This window comes from Pseudopipra pipra, chromosome 21 (assembly GCF_036250125.1).
Source record: "Pseudopipra pipra isolate bDixPip1 chromosome 21, bDixPip1.hap1, whole genome shotgun sequence".
Classification (NCBI taxonomy): domain Eukaryota; kingdom Metazoa; phylum Chordata; class Aves; order Passeriformes; family Pipridae; genus Pseudopipra; species Pseudopipra pipra.
Window position 1 is genome coordinate 3,029,862 of NC_087569.1, and position 12,947 is coordinate 3,042,808.

The 12,947-nt window shown below is 56.3% G+C and overlaps 1 protein-coding gene and 2 non-coding genes across 3 annotated transcripts; 2 read left to right on the forward strand and 1 right to left on the reverse strand.

Annotated features, from left to right (window-relative positions):
• The first annotated feature begins 1,057 nt into the window (after window positions 1-1,057).
• TRNAS-UGA (transfer RNA serine (anticodon UGA)) lies at window positions 1,058-1,139 on the forward strand. Its single transcript has one exon. It is a non-coding gene; the product is annotated as a tRNA-Ser (tRNA).
• A 1,793-nt stretch (window positions 1,140-2,932) lies between these two features.
• Window positions 2,933-3,004, reverse strand: TRNAE-CUC (transfer RNA glutamic acid (anticodon CUC)). The gene has a single exon. It is a non-coding gene; the product is annotated as a tRNA-Glu (tRNA).
• A 3,696-nt stretch (window positions 3,005-6,700) lies between these two features.
• Window positions 6,701-8,663, forward strand: LOC135425359 (C-C motif chemokine 5-like). Its single transcript, XM_064677570.1, has 3 exons — window positions 6,701-6,989; window positions 7,466-7,577; window positions 8,037-8,663. Exons 1-3 carry the CDS (start codon window positions 6,917-6,919, stop codon window positions 8,122-8,124), a joined length of 273 nt encoding a protein of 90 aa, XP_064533640.1. The 5' UTR covers window positions 6,701-6,916; the 3' UTR covers window positions 8,125-8,663.
• Window positions 8,664-12,947: the final 4,284 nt, after the last annotated feature.

Genomic DNA, 12,947 nt, shown 5'->3' on the forward strand with positions numbered 1-12,947 from the left:
TAAATTCTGACCAGTGTAATGAAAGTGGGAGTCCAGCCAGGATGCAAAACCAGCTGGGGGATACAGTGTCCTCCAGTCTCCTCCAGACCCTTCTGTTGGAGCTCTCCAGACCACACCTTTCACCCTCCTTCAAATCACTCTTTCAAGCTCTGGTCCCCTCCAAGCCCCTCCATTAGGGTACCACTGATCTCCAGGTCCCTCTACTCCTACTCTGGTTCTCTCCAGGTCCTTCCATTGGGGTCTGGACCCATCCCATCCTTTTCATAGGCACTGTGGACCCCCCCAGAGATGTCGTTTTGGGGTCTGGAAATGTGCAGGTCCCCGATGGTAAATCCTCACGGGAGGGACATGGGGTGCCAGTGACATATCAAAGCCCAGTTCTTGGACACAACTCTGGGAGTTCAAAGAGGGCTTTGGACAAGTTCCCAGAGCCAGCTGCCACCAAACCAAGGATACTGCTTCCAGGACTGTCCTCCAAATAGGATATTTATGCTCCAAAGAGGAGGCCTTGCTCAGCAAGGATTCCTTCTCAACACTCACCTTTTCCCTGCTCTGCTCATTCCTCTGTTCCAAAAGCCAAAAGGCAGCAACCTGGTGAGAACCACACAAGTCTGGAACATCTCCTGCCAGCTGCAGGACAGAACCTGAGGGCCCCTGGCTCAGGCTGCCTCCAACAGCAACATCTGGACATGCTGTGACAGAAGCAAATGTAGGTATTTTGGGAGAGAGGGCATGGAGAAGGCTGGGATGTTCTCGAGAGACTGGGGATGGTCATCCAGGGACAAGTTTCCTGTTGGATACAAGGAGATGAGATGGGACATAGACCTCCCACCATGTCCCCCCAGTGTTGTCACCATTGATGCTGTGGCTGGTGCCCCGTTCCCGTTGCCAGCACTGCAGGGACAATGTGTCAGCCTTGGTTCTGTGCAGGGACAGCAGCACCTGTGCTGGGGGTGCTGGATGGCAGAGCCTACATCCAGGGTGGGAGCAGGCCCTGTGGTGTCCCCTGGGGCCGGGTGACAGCCAGGGGCTCCTGCAGGGACACACAGTGCCAGCAGCTGTGATGGCCGAGTGGTGAAGGCGTTGGACTTGAAATCCAATAGGGTTTCCCTGCGCAGGTTCAAGTCCTGCTCACAGCGGGAGTTTTACTGCCAGGAGGGACAGAGGGACACAGAGCTGTCACCCCTCCTCAGGGACACTGCATTCCCACCCTGGCCCTGAGCTCCCAGGGACCCTTTACTTTTAGGTGATGTCAGGCCACCAGGTAGTGTTCAGGGGAGCAGCTCTTCTTATCACAGGAAGAAATCCTGCAGTGGCATGTCCACCCCACACAGCCCTGTCACCCTCCTGCCTACACTTGCCTGTCACCCTTCTCCCTATAGATGTGTCACCCTGCTCCTTACACCTGTGTCACCCCATTCACTGCAACTGTGTCACCCTGCCATGACAGCTGTGTCACCCTTCCTCCCACAGCCCATACCCTGCTCCCTACATATGTCTCACCCTGTTCCCTATAGACCATCACCCTGCTCCCTACAGCCATGGGACCATGCTCCCTACAGCTGTGTCACTCTTCTTCCCACAGGCCATACCCTGCTCCCTACAGATGTGTCACCCTGTTCCCTATCAATGTGTCACCCTCCTCCCTGCAGTTGTGTGACCCTCGTCCCTATAGGTGTCACTCTGCTCCTTATAGATGTGTTGCCCTGTTCCCTGTAGATGTGTCACCCTGCTCCTTACAGCCACATCACCCTTTTCCCTATAGATGTCACCTGCTCCCTAAAGTTGCTCCCTACAGTTGTATCACCCTTCTTCCCACAGCCCACACCCTGCTCCCTATAGACCCTCACCCTGTTCCCTACAGTGTCACCTGCTCCTTACAACAGTGTCACCTGCTTCCTGCAGCTCTGTCACCCTCTTCCCACGGCTTCCCTGCTTCCCACAGCTCTGTCACCCTGCTGTGACAGACTAAACTTTGTTTAAACAAACTGTTCTAGCCCTGTGATTTATCGTGTCCCTGGTGGCCAGACACTAATGTCTCAAACACAGTGTTTTAGAGAGATAAGGGGGAAGGCCAATTAGAAGTAGATCCTGTGGAGATGAGGTAATTTTTTTTTGTCCTGCTAATTACCTCCCTTCCCGTGATGATGACACCAGATTGGCACAACAAAACAGGGACCAAAAGAGGCCAAACAGGGACAAACAGCATCATAGCATTAGAAGGGGCTCCATAAACCATCAAAGACCCCAAAAGCACCCCCAGACTCATTTCCACAGTGTCACATCAGACAGTGTAAAACTCCTCCCCAGAGGAGGTGTCAGGGCATTCCCATGTAAGCCAGAATATGTAGAACCCATGCAACTCTTTACTGCTCTCTACATCCGTGTCACTCTGCTCCCTATGGCAGTGTCACCCTGCTCCCACATCCATGTCACCCTGCTCCCTATGGCAGTGTCACCCTGCTCTGTACATCCATGTCACCCTGCTCCCTATGGCAGTGTGACCCTGCTCCCTATGGCAGTGTCACCCTGCTCCCACATCCATGTCACCCTGCTCCCACATCCATGTCACCCTGCTCCCTATGGCAGTGTCACCCTGCTCTGTACATCCATGTCACCCTGCTCTGTACATCCATGTCACCCTGCTCCCTATGGCAGTGTCATCCTGTTCCCTATGGCAGTGTCACCTGATCCCTACAACCCACCAGAGGCTCATGGCTGCCCTTCTCCGAGGTATTTTTCCACTTGGAGGTGCAGCCTGATGGCACTGGGAGGACAGGAGGCTCCTGCCAACCCCCAAAATTCATCCCACCCTGACCCAGCCCCATGTCCTGGGTGTGGGAGCTGCTGAACCTCGCGCTGAACTGAACCCCGGGAGCTGCTCCAGGGCTGTGCAGACATCCAAGAAAAGACTGGGAGCTGCAGAAGCCCCTTCCCTGGCTGGGAATCGAACCCAGGCCGTGGCAGTGAGAGTGCCAAATCCTGACCACTAGACCACCAGGGATGGGTGGTGACCAGGGATGAATTACCACTGACAAGGATCAGTGGCCACCACCAGGGATGAGTGGCCACCACCAGGGGTGAGTGGCCACCAACAGGATGACCTGCTGGCAGCACCAAGCAAGCCCTGAAGAGACAGGGACACTTGGTCCCACCTCTGCAGGCCTGGGAAGCAGGAGGTGGTTATGCTGGGACCGACCACCACCAAAGGCAGTTTTGGGGAAGGCAATGATGGCAAATGGTTCAAGAAAAGACATAGCATCCTCTGGGGGCTCACCAGGGAGGTTCAGCCCTGCTGCTGCTGGATCATGGACTCCCTTGGGGCTGCTCTACATTGCCAGGCTCATGTGACACATGCACACCAGGCACAGGTGATCCAGCACCATGTTCACAACAATCCTGACTCCCAGTGCGGTCCCAGAGCTTCCCCAAAGTCACCTCAGGAGGAAAACAATGTGTAGGTGCAGAATGACTGTCAGCAGAGCCTTCCCTGGGTGAGGGAAACAGGTCTGAGCCCTGGCACTGGGCTGGGAGTGTGTCTGGAGTCCCCATTCCTGCTGGTTTTGAGGTAACAATGTTGGCAGCTTGTTTTTTCCAGGAGAAAGGAGCAGGCTGGAACCATCTTTTGGTACGTAACCAGGAGCTGTGAGGAGCAGGTGATCAGTAGGTGATCCTGGTTTCCAGAGAGTCCTTGGAGGGTGCAAGGATTTCTGCCTTCCTTTAACCCACAGAAGGAAAATAAAGAGGTTTCCTGATGAACAGGAAGGTGGAAGGGGCTGGAAATGGCCCCCCAGCTCCCCAGGGATTTGGTACCAGCGTGGGCAGCAGACAGGGCACTGCAGAGCCCCAGATCCCTGCCCAGGACAGGGAGCCCAAGGGAGAGCCCAGGGCTCAAGGGGACAGTGCAGGTGTCACCTCTCCCTTCCCCTCGGGCTGTGTGCAGGGAGGAGACCCTCAGAGGGGAGCACGGGGGGGTTTCCAGTGGGGATGTCCCTGGGGCAGGGCTCCTCAGCAGGTGGATGAAGTGGAGGTGAGTGGAAAGGCTCCAGGAACGCTTCCCGAGCAGGACGGCAGAGGGCCCGGTGCTCCTCGGATGCTCGTGCGTGGCTGGGAGGGGAAGTAAACAGACAGAGAGAAAAATCCCTCTCGTTTTCACAGAGTGGGGAAACCTCCCCTGTGCCTTGCCTTGTCCCGTGACGCTGCCAAAAAACGGCCAGTGCAGCTCCTCTCTCCATCTGAGAGCAAACCCTACCACGGTCCCCTTTCCCGCAGCCCTTCCATGACCTGCTCTGGGGTCCCAGTGGGATCTCTGGCATCCCGCTCCCTGCGGTGCCCTGGTCTCTTCCCAGGTTTCCCCGCAGTGCCTGGTGGATCCCAGCTGCCACCTTTGCCAACACCTTTCCCTGGGGAGCTGCAGCTCAGGGAGCAGGAGAGGGCAAAGGGAAGCCGCGGCAGCTTTGGGGGGGTGCAGAGCAGGAGGAGGAGGAGGAGAGCGGGGAGAAGGGTCACCCTCCCACGAGAGCCGGCCTGGAGCAAGGACAGAGCCGCGGTGGATGGGCTGACACATCTCCAAGGCTCGGGCATCTCTGCCGCGAGGGTCAGGGCTTGAAGAATGAGCCTCCATAAAACCCCTGCACGGGGCAAACCCACCCCCCGAGCGAGGGGCACGGGGATTATGCCATCCCGCGGGAATGTCGGGAGCGGCAGGAGGGAGATGTGCGGGGCTGGGCCGGGCTGAGGCAGAGCCGCAATCCCGTGTCACGGTTTCGGTCGCCTTTCGGAGCCGTGACAGAGCTGAGCTGCGGTCGGGGGAGCGTTTGTGTCTCTCTGTGGTTTCTTAGATCTCGATGGGGCCCTGACAGATGTTATGTCACAGGCAGTTCCTCCGTCTGCCGGCAGATCCGGGTGCGGCAAACAGGTTAGTTCCCGTGTCCCATGGCAGGACAGTCTCCGTCTGGGATGGGAGGGGAGCCACTGCCACCCACCAAATGCAACCAGGAGGTGACACAGCCCAGGAGCTGCGTGTTGGAGCCCAGGAGTGTGCGGGGCCACGTGCTGAGGCAGGTGGGGATCACATAATAACTCACTTTCTACAGGCACTGCTCCTTGGAAAGAGAAGTCCCAGCCCCTGGATGAGCCTTGGGGCAGCAGGAACAAGGCTCAGCTCCAAATGCAATTGCTGCTGTGGTGGTGAGATGAGAGGGAGACCTGTGGGCTTGCTGTGCACCCCTACATGGGTGTGGAGCACCAACAAGTTATCCAATCCAACAGGATAATTGCAGTTCTGGAGTATGTGCAACATGGGAGTAGCACTAAATAACCCCTCTCCCCATCTCCAACAGTGGGAGAATCCCTTGGCAAATTCCAGCTGAGCTCTAGTCCCTTGCAAAGCCTGAGCACCTGCAGCCTGTTGCTGGGCTGCTCCCAAGTGCCACCACCAGGTATCTGTGACAACTTTGTGGTGTTGGGCAGGTGGTTCATCTCCAGCTCCTGCTCATGGAGATGGAGTCCTCAGTGTCCCCAGGACACCACCAGCCCCAGCCCCAACCCTGGGAGGATGAGTTAGAAAAGCCATGGGCATTTGTTCCTGCCAGAGGGTCCCTGGCACAGCCCTGGAGACCCTCCTGCAGCACCCCATGGGGACACCACGGGGAAGGGGACACTGTGGGGAGGCAGATCCAACACACCCAGACACTGGGAGGTCTCTGAGTGCCCCACACAGACCCACGAGGTGTGCTGGGGAGGAGGGTGGGAGCAGAGCAGCCCTGCAGTCCCTGGTACAGCCCTGGGGCCCCGGGGCAGTGAGGAAATCCCGGGAACACGAGCTTGTGGTGCCTCATGAGCAGCAGCTGGGCTGGCACTGGGCAGGAAAACACCCCAAGGAACCACAGTGAGCTGTCAAACTGGGGGCCTATTGCCAAGAAGAGAGAGGTGGCAAAAGGGGAAATGCTCCCTGGGGCATCCAGGGGAACCCATCTTGTCATGGCAAAGGCAGTGCCAGGGGCCTCTAGGCAGACACACCATGACTGGGCACAAGGGACTGAGGTCTCCGGCACAAGAGCTGGTCCCTCTCTACTCCCTGGGCAGGGGAAGCTCCTGCTCTGCCCTCTGCACCCCACCCTGTACCAAACCCACACTGGTACTTGGAGATGATGCAATTTGTAGAGCCAGCCCTTGGAGTTGGGATTCCCAGGCACTTCCCTCTGTGGGGGTGTTAGGAGGGGGTTGGGTGCCCTGAGCTCCTCACTGGAAGCTCAGCATTGAGGGGTTTGTGCTTTATGGTGCCAAGATTGCCAGCCTAGACCTACAGCCAGTCTCCAGGGTGCCAGCTGCCCTTGCTGCCTGCACAGGCAGTACAACTGAGTGTTCCTGCTGCCCATGCTGCCCACGCTGTCCCCCTGCATCCACCTTGGACACCTCCCACCCACACCACTGGAGCAGGGACCCCCTGGCTGGACCTGCACTGTCCACAGGCCATTTTGAAGGTCTCAGCACCCTTGTCCTCCCTGCCTGGGTGCCTGACTGAGCCGAGGTCCTCCAGGTGCTCCAGGGAGGATGCTGAGATCAGTTTGATAAGCTCAGCTCTCCTGCTGGATGATCCAAGTGTGAACCTGCTGCTCGAGGCTGATTTCATATCCTGTCTTAGTGGGTGCTGATTTTCTCAGACTTACCTCCCCTCACACCAAGGCTATTCTGGTACTTTCTAGACCAGCTGCTTCCTCTTTTTTTCAGCATTTTGGAGGCAAAGGTGCCATGACATCAGCTCTTGGAACTTCCGAGTGTTTGATCTGATATCTGACTGACAGGGCGGGCCACTGGCCCTATAAAAGCAAGAGTTGAGCCAGCACCTCACACCAGGCACAGGAGGAACCTGCTCTGGTCCTGCCTCTGCCCCTGCAGCTCATCTCTTTCCAGGATGAAGGGCTCCACCCTTTGCCTCTCCATCATCCTCGTCGCTGCCCTCCTGTCCCAGGTGTCTCCTGCTCCATGTGAGTACAGCATCCCTCTGCTCTCTTGGGGTGGATTTTTGCTCTAACCACCTGTAATTTTGGAGCAGAACTGGAAAAAATTCAGCTGCAAAGGTTGGAAACCTGTGTGGATATCTTCCCCTGCTTTAGTGGCACTGGTTTTCCCATCTAGCATCCTTTTACCTTAGGGATGAATTTTACTGGCATCAAAGTTTTCAGGTTTCATCTCCCCCGATTTTTTTGCTGGACTTTAAAATTGATCCCAGGGTAACCAAAGAGATTTTTATCATGGGAATTAAGTATAAGACATTTAAGAACCTGTCCTAGCAATGACATTAATGAAGCTTTGGTGTTCACAGCAATTTCTTGCTGATTTTCTGGGGAAACAGGAGGAGAAGTGGCTGCCCAGGTGATTAAGGGGTTTGCCCATGCTCTCAGCTGGGGAATGTGCATTTATTGAGTGGTGGTCTCAGGCTGGATTTCCTGATCTCTTCCAGTGGGGTCTGACACCACTATCTGCTGCTTTGGCTACACCCCACGGAAGCTGCCCCAGAATCATGTGAAGGAATATTTCTACACCAGCAGCAAGTGCCCCCAGCCAGCAGTTGTGTGAGTACCAGCTCCTGCTCTGGGCTCTCAGGGAAGCTTCTGCCAGCCTTTGGGCTTCCCATCCAGTGGGACCAGGAGCAGGGTGGGGTGAGATCCTACACCTGGAGGAAGGGAATGGAGCAGCCCCCTGTGCAGTGTGTGAGCCCTCACCCTCCTCAGCTGAGACATAAGTGGTCCCTTGGTCTCCCTGGACAGTCCTGGTGCTGGGAATAAGGCGTGGGAAGGAGGTGAGGAGCCAGCAGGACTTTGCAGTGGTGATGAGCCCAATGCACAGAACATTCCACGCTGCATCCAGGCTCATCTCTGCATTGGAACATCCAAGAATGGGGGGTTCTCCCAAGGGACCTTGATCCCTGCCTGCCCCCTGGGTTTTAGCAGCTCCCTGATGCTTGAGGCTTTGTGGGAGATGATCCAAAGAGGTGACCCAGGTCCCTCATGGTCCCTTTTCTGCCTTGGCAGGTTCATCACCCAGAAGAACCGGGAGGTCTGTGCCAACCCTGGTGCCAGGTGGGTGAAGGAATACGTGGACAGCCTGGAGCTGCACTGAGCCCTGGGAGCTCAGAATTCCTGCCAGTCCACCTGGCAGAGCTTGGCACACACCTAGAAACGCTGCTGCTGAGCACCAGCACCTGCTGAGCCACCTTGGAACCCCTGAAGTTCCTTTTGCCTTGCAAAGGGGTCATTTATCCACGATGATTCAGCCCCCCTTGGGACAGCTGTGCTGCTGGGGACCTCCTGCCCTTGCAGACCCATCTTGGTGTCCCCTGCTAGGTGACCTGTGGCTAAACTGAGCCCCCCTTGTGCCTCCACTGCTAGAATGGGAGGGGAATTTCACCCCCAGAGCTCTTTGTGGGTGGTGGTCTGTTGGAATTAGGTCTGTCAGCTAAACCCAGGCAGGGTTCTAAAGCTGTGTGAGTTTTGTCATGGCTCAGTAGATGCTGTGGGTAAGATCTGTCTCCCTGGGGGAGGAAGTGGTACCCTGGTTACTTACAGGATGCTTGTTGTGGAACCACAATGTTCAGCCTTGTTCTCAAACCTCTGTCTCTTGCCAATGCCAAAGAATAAAGTTGTTTTCTCTCTGTCTCAGCTCTGGTCGTTCCCCTCCTGCTTGGAAAACGGGCCAGTAGGACCCCACTGCAACTGTCTGGGGAGAGGCAGGGGAAGAACCCCAACTTCCCAGCTGGAAGTGCCTCAGCCTCCTTAGCCCTAAAAGCCTTCCCTTCTGCCTGGCCTCCTGCTCTTGGAGCAGCACCATCCCAGCACCTCCCAGCACTGTCCCTTCCCAGCCCCTGCTCTGATGTGGAGACAGAACTTTCCCCCAGCCCTTCCCCTTTCCTTTCCCCCATATCATAGCCAAGGCTGGGATCTAGTGGGGCTTTCCCACTGCTTTCCAGCCAGGACCACACCCCCAGCACAGGCTCCTCTGGGAATGCAGCCTGAGCCAGGCTCAGCTCTGGGGATGATGCTCCATTAGTGTTTCATTTCAAGACAGGCACCAATTCCCTTTTGTTCTGCAGCTTCTTGGGGTAGGAAGCCTGAATTCGGTTTAAAAAAGCTCAAGAGACGTTTTGCACCAAGTAAAACCAACAAAGGCACTTTATCAGCCTGTGGTTGCCATTTAGAACTGGCTGATAACTTTATGGGTAGAGAACGAAACTGCCGGTCCCCCCTCCCTGTGCTGGGGCTCTGCAGGGCCACGGGGACTGTTAGGGGTTGTCTCCATCAGAGTTTGGCTGAAGCAAAAGCCCAGAAGCTTTTGTATCACCCCTTGGCCAAGAGTGTCCCACCTGTGCAGGTCAAGTCTTCACCTCCCAGGACATTTTCTGCCCTTTTCCACTCCATCAAACCCCAGAGCAATTCCTCAGGCCCTCCTCGTTGCCAGCAATAAATGACCCCCCTCAATTAGGGCCAAGCAAACCAGCAGGAGATAAAATGTCCACAAAACAACCCCAAGCCCTGTTGGTGCCACGATGGTCTGAAGATGTTCAGGCTGTCTCCTGATCTCTCCTTGCTCATCACCAGCTCTGCTGTTAATTAAGCACCATTTCCTGATGCAGTTCCTTTTTGAGAGCCTCAAAGTCTCTATTTCTGGCAGGACCCAAGGCCTGCAGGGTGGGCAGAGAGGGAGCTCAGAGGGAGGGGAGAGGGTCAAGTTTCTACTTTACATCCCTGCAAAGCAGCTCTGTGGCAGAGGGGACCCTGGGTCACAGCCTGGCAGTGCTGTGGAGGGAAGCAGGGAAGGGATCAGCCACGTCTCCCTGAGCAGGAAAATAATCAGCCAGTGCTGGTGTTGGTTTGTTTTCACACCCTGGCTATTTGAGCACTTCACAGAGAGCTTTAAAGCACAGCTACCCCTCAATTATAGGGGGGAAACTGAGGCACGGGTCAAGCTGGGTCAGAGGGGCTGAGGGGACCAGCACCCCCCATGAGGGCCACAGGTCCCACTTTGCTGCTCACAAACAAGAGGAAATCAACCCACGACACCAAAATAGTTCCTTTGGAAGAACCTGGGCTAGCCCTGAGCAACCAGAGCACTGGGGGACCAGGCAGGAGTGGCCATGGCAGCACATCCCCAAAATATTCACAGATGCCTTCACCCAGCCAGAGCCTGGGGCAGGGCAGACCTGGCAGTTCTCCTGGTGGTGGAGAAACACCGATGGGAAAACTCATGGTGGGGAAGGAATGCACCAGGGCTGGGGAGTGTCCTTTGTGTGATCTCTGTCTGGGGTGAGACAGCCAGCCCAGGGGAGGTGCTGGGACACCAGAGAAGGTCCCTGGTCAGACCAGGCTCTGCCTCAACTCACTGGTGGCTCCAGCAGGGGGGAGAAGGGCCACAGACCACAGACCCCAGTGGCCACCGTGGAGCCTGTGGTTGGTGGCCTCTGGGCAGGCACTGCCTGGGTGCTGCCCTGCTGCACACTGAGCTCAGCTGGGAGCTCTTCCTCACCTGTGCTGGGGTCCTGCACCCCACAGGACACTGGGAACACCCTCTCATCCTCCCTCCACAGGGCTCACCCCATCATCAGTGTGGGAAGGTCCTTTTCAGCCATCTCCTCACCACTGGAAGTCATCTCTCCTCTCCAGGACTGAGCCATGGCCAATCCCAGATAACACCCCAGCCTGTCCCACTCTTGGTGCCAAGACAGAGAAGGATTTATGGGGCAGAGCCAAAGGCTTCCTGCCCGTGCAGGAGCCCATCCCCACAGAGCTGCTGCACCTGCTGGGGGGGTACAAACAGTCCTTCACGTGCTTCCTGCAAAACTTCTGCCAAGGGGATGTGAATCAGCCTGTTCCTCAGGCATTCCAGGTCCATCACGAGCCTTTCTTCCTCCAGGAGAGAAAAAAACAACCCAAGGACAGAGGTTCTGCACAAAAAGGGGTGTCAGGCACAGCTGCCCAGGGCAGTGGTGGAGTCCCCATCCCTGGAGGGGTTTAACAGACTTGTGGATGTGGCACTTGGGGACATGGGTCAATGGTGGCCTTGGCAGAGCTGGGGGAAGAGTTGGACTCAACTATCCTAGAGGTCTTTCCCAATCTGAATGATGCTGTGGTTCCAGGTGAATTCACCAGGAGCAGAGCAGGATTGGGAAGGGAGGGCAGCAACAAGGGGAGAAACAAGACTGAAGCAGAGAGACAAGTTCCCATCAGGAGCTCGGCAGCCACACAGCCCATGTTTGTGCTTAGCACTGCTCCATCCAGCCCCCACTTTCCACAGGAAGCACCAGTGTTGGGACATATAAATGGGTGGGTTTAGGAGAAAGGATTCTGGAGGAACGTGTTGCTGCTGGACTGTGATCAGCGCAGGTTAGAAAGATAAAAATCAGAGAGGCTGAGGCCAAGCCCAAACCACCAGCTTCCCAAAAGTGGCAGGGAGAGGCCGTGTCAGGATGTTTCTGATGGATTTGGGAGCAGGGACCAGCAGGGAGATGATGCAGATGTTGGGTCTGAGGGTCTCCACGGCTCCTCTCTCTTCCCAGGGCTTCTCTGAGTGAAGCTGGGAGAGAGGGGAGAGCCACGGGATTCCTGCTCTCAAATAGACCAGAGAGAACCAGACCACCCAGTGCTTTGCCCATGGCACCATGGGGGTCTCCAGACCTTCTGGTGCCTCTGCCACGGCAGGCACTGAAGGAAAAGCCCTCTGAGTGCAGCACTTGGAAACCGAAACCAGAAAGGCTGGAGAGGGAAATTCCCACAAGTGCCTGGGCACACGGCCAGGGACTGTCTGGAGAGGAGCCAGCTCTGCAGCACAGAGTCCTCCAGCCTCTCCAGCCTGGGCCTGGGATAAACCCCAGACACCCCCCGAATTCCCTTTCTCCCAGTCATCCATCCTCCATCCCCTCTCAGGGTCCCGTTAGCAGGACTATTTGGGGCTCCTGCAGCACCAAACTCGGGGTCAGGAAGGTCTCAGGGGTAGAGGAGACCCCCAGCACCCCCATCCCAGGGTCTTTGCCTGCTCCTGTCCATCCACCCCCCATGCAGGACCACTCTGCTCCCACGTTTCACTGGGAAGCCCCACTCAGGATACACCTCCCTGAGGATTTTCACCTCTCCATGTGGTCCCCCAGCCCAGAACCATCTCCTGGGACACAACCTGGTGCTGGGCTGGGCTGCCCTTCCCTGGGATGCTGCTCCTTTGATGTCCACGAGCTGCCTGCAGCAGCTTCCCAGCCTGGAAAACACAGGACTGAAGAGAAGTCACAAGGCAACGTGGTGGTACTTTCCCAACCTCAGAGTTGCCAAATCTGATCTATAGCTGCAGGGGGGAAAAAAAATAAACACTGAGAAAAAGCATTTTTTTGCCTTAGGAAGAAAACCAGGATGAAGGCCAGGCCAAGGCCAGCTCTGGACTGTGCTGGGGGGGCATTTGAAGGGGGACTGTAAGAAAGATGGGGACAAACTTTTTAGTTGCTGGAGGACAAGGGGGAATGGTTTCAAACTGAAGGAGGTCAGTTTAGGCTGGATACAAGGAAGAAATTGTTTCCTGGGAGGGTGGTGAGACACTGGCACAGGCTGCCCAGAGAAGCTGTGGCTGCCCCACCCCTGGAAGTGTCCAAGGCCAGGTTGGACGGGGCTTGGAGCAACCTGGGCTAGTGGAAGGTGTAGGAGTGGAAAAAGATGATCTTTAAGGTCTCTTCCAACCCAAATCCTTCTGGGGTTTCTCAGAGTGCAGGAGTTGAGGAGCACTGAATGATCCCAAGGGACAAGCTGTGCCCAGCACTGTGCTTCCCTCCTTGGGACCCGCTTCTTCCCATTCACATTCCCATGGAAAGCTGCATCCTGAAAACAACTCCAGCAGGTTTGCTGCTGGTTGGTTCACCCCTGCAGCACAGCTGATCCCTTCCCTTTGTTTTACAGGTGGGAAAGTGAGGA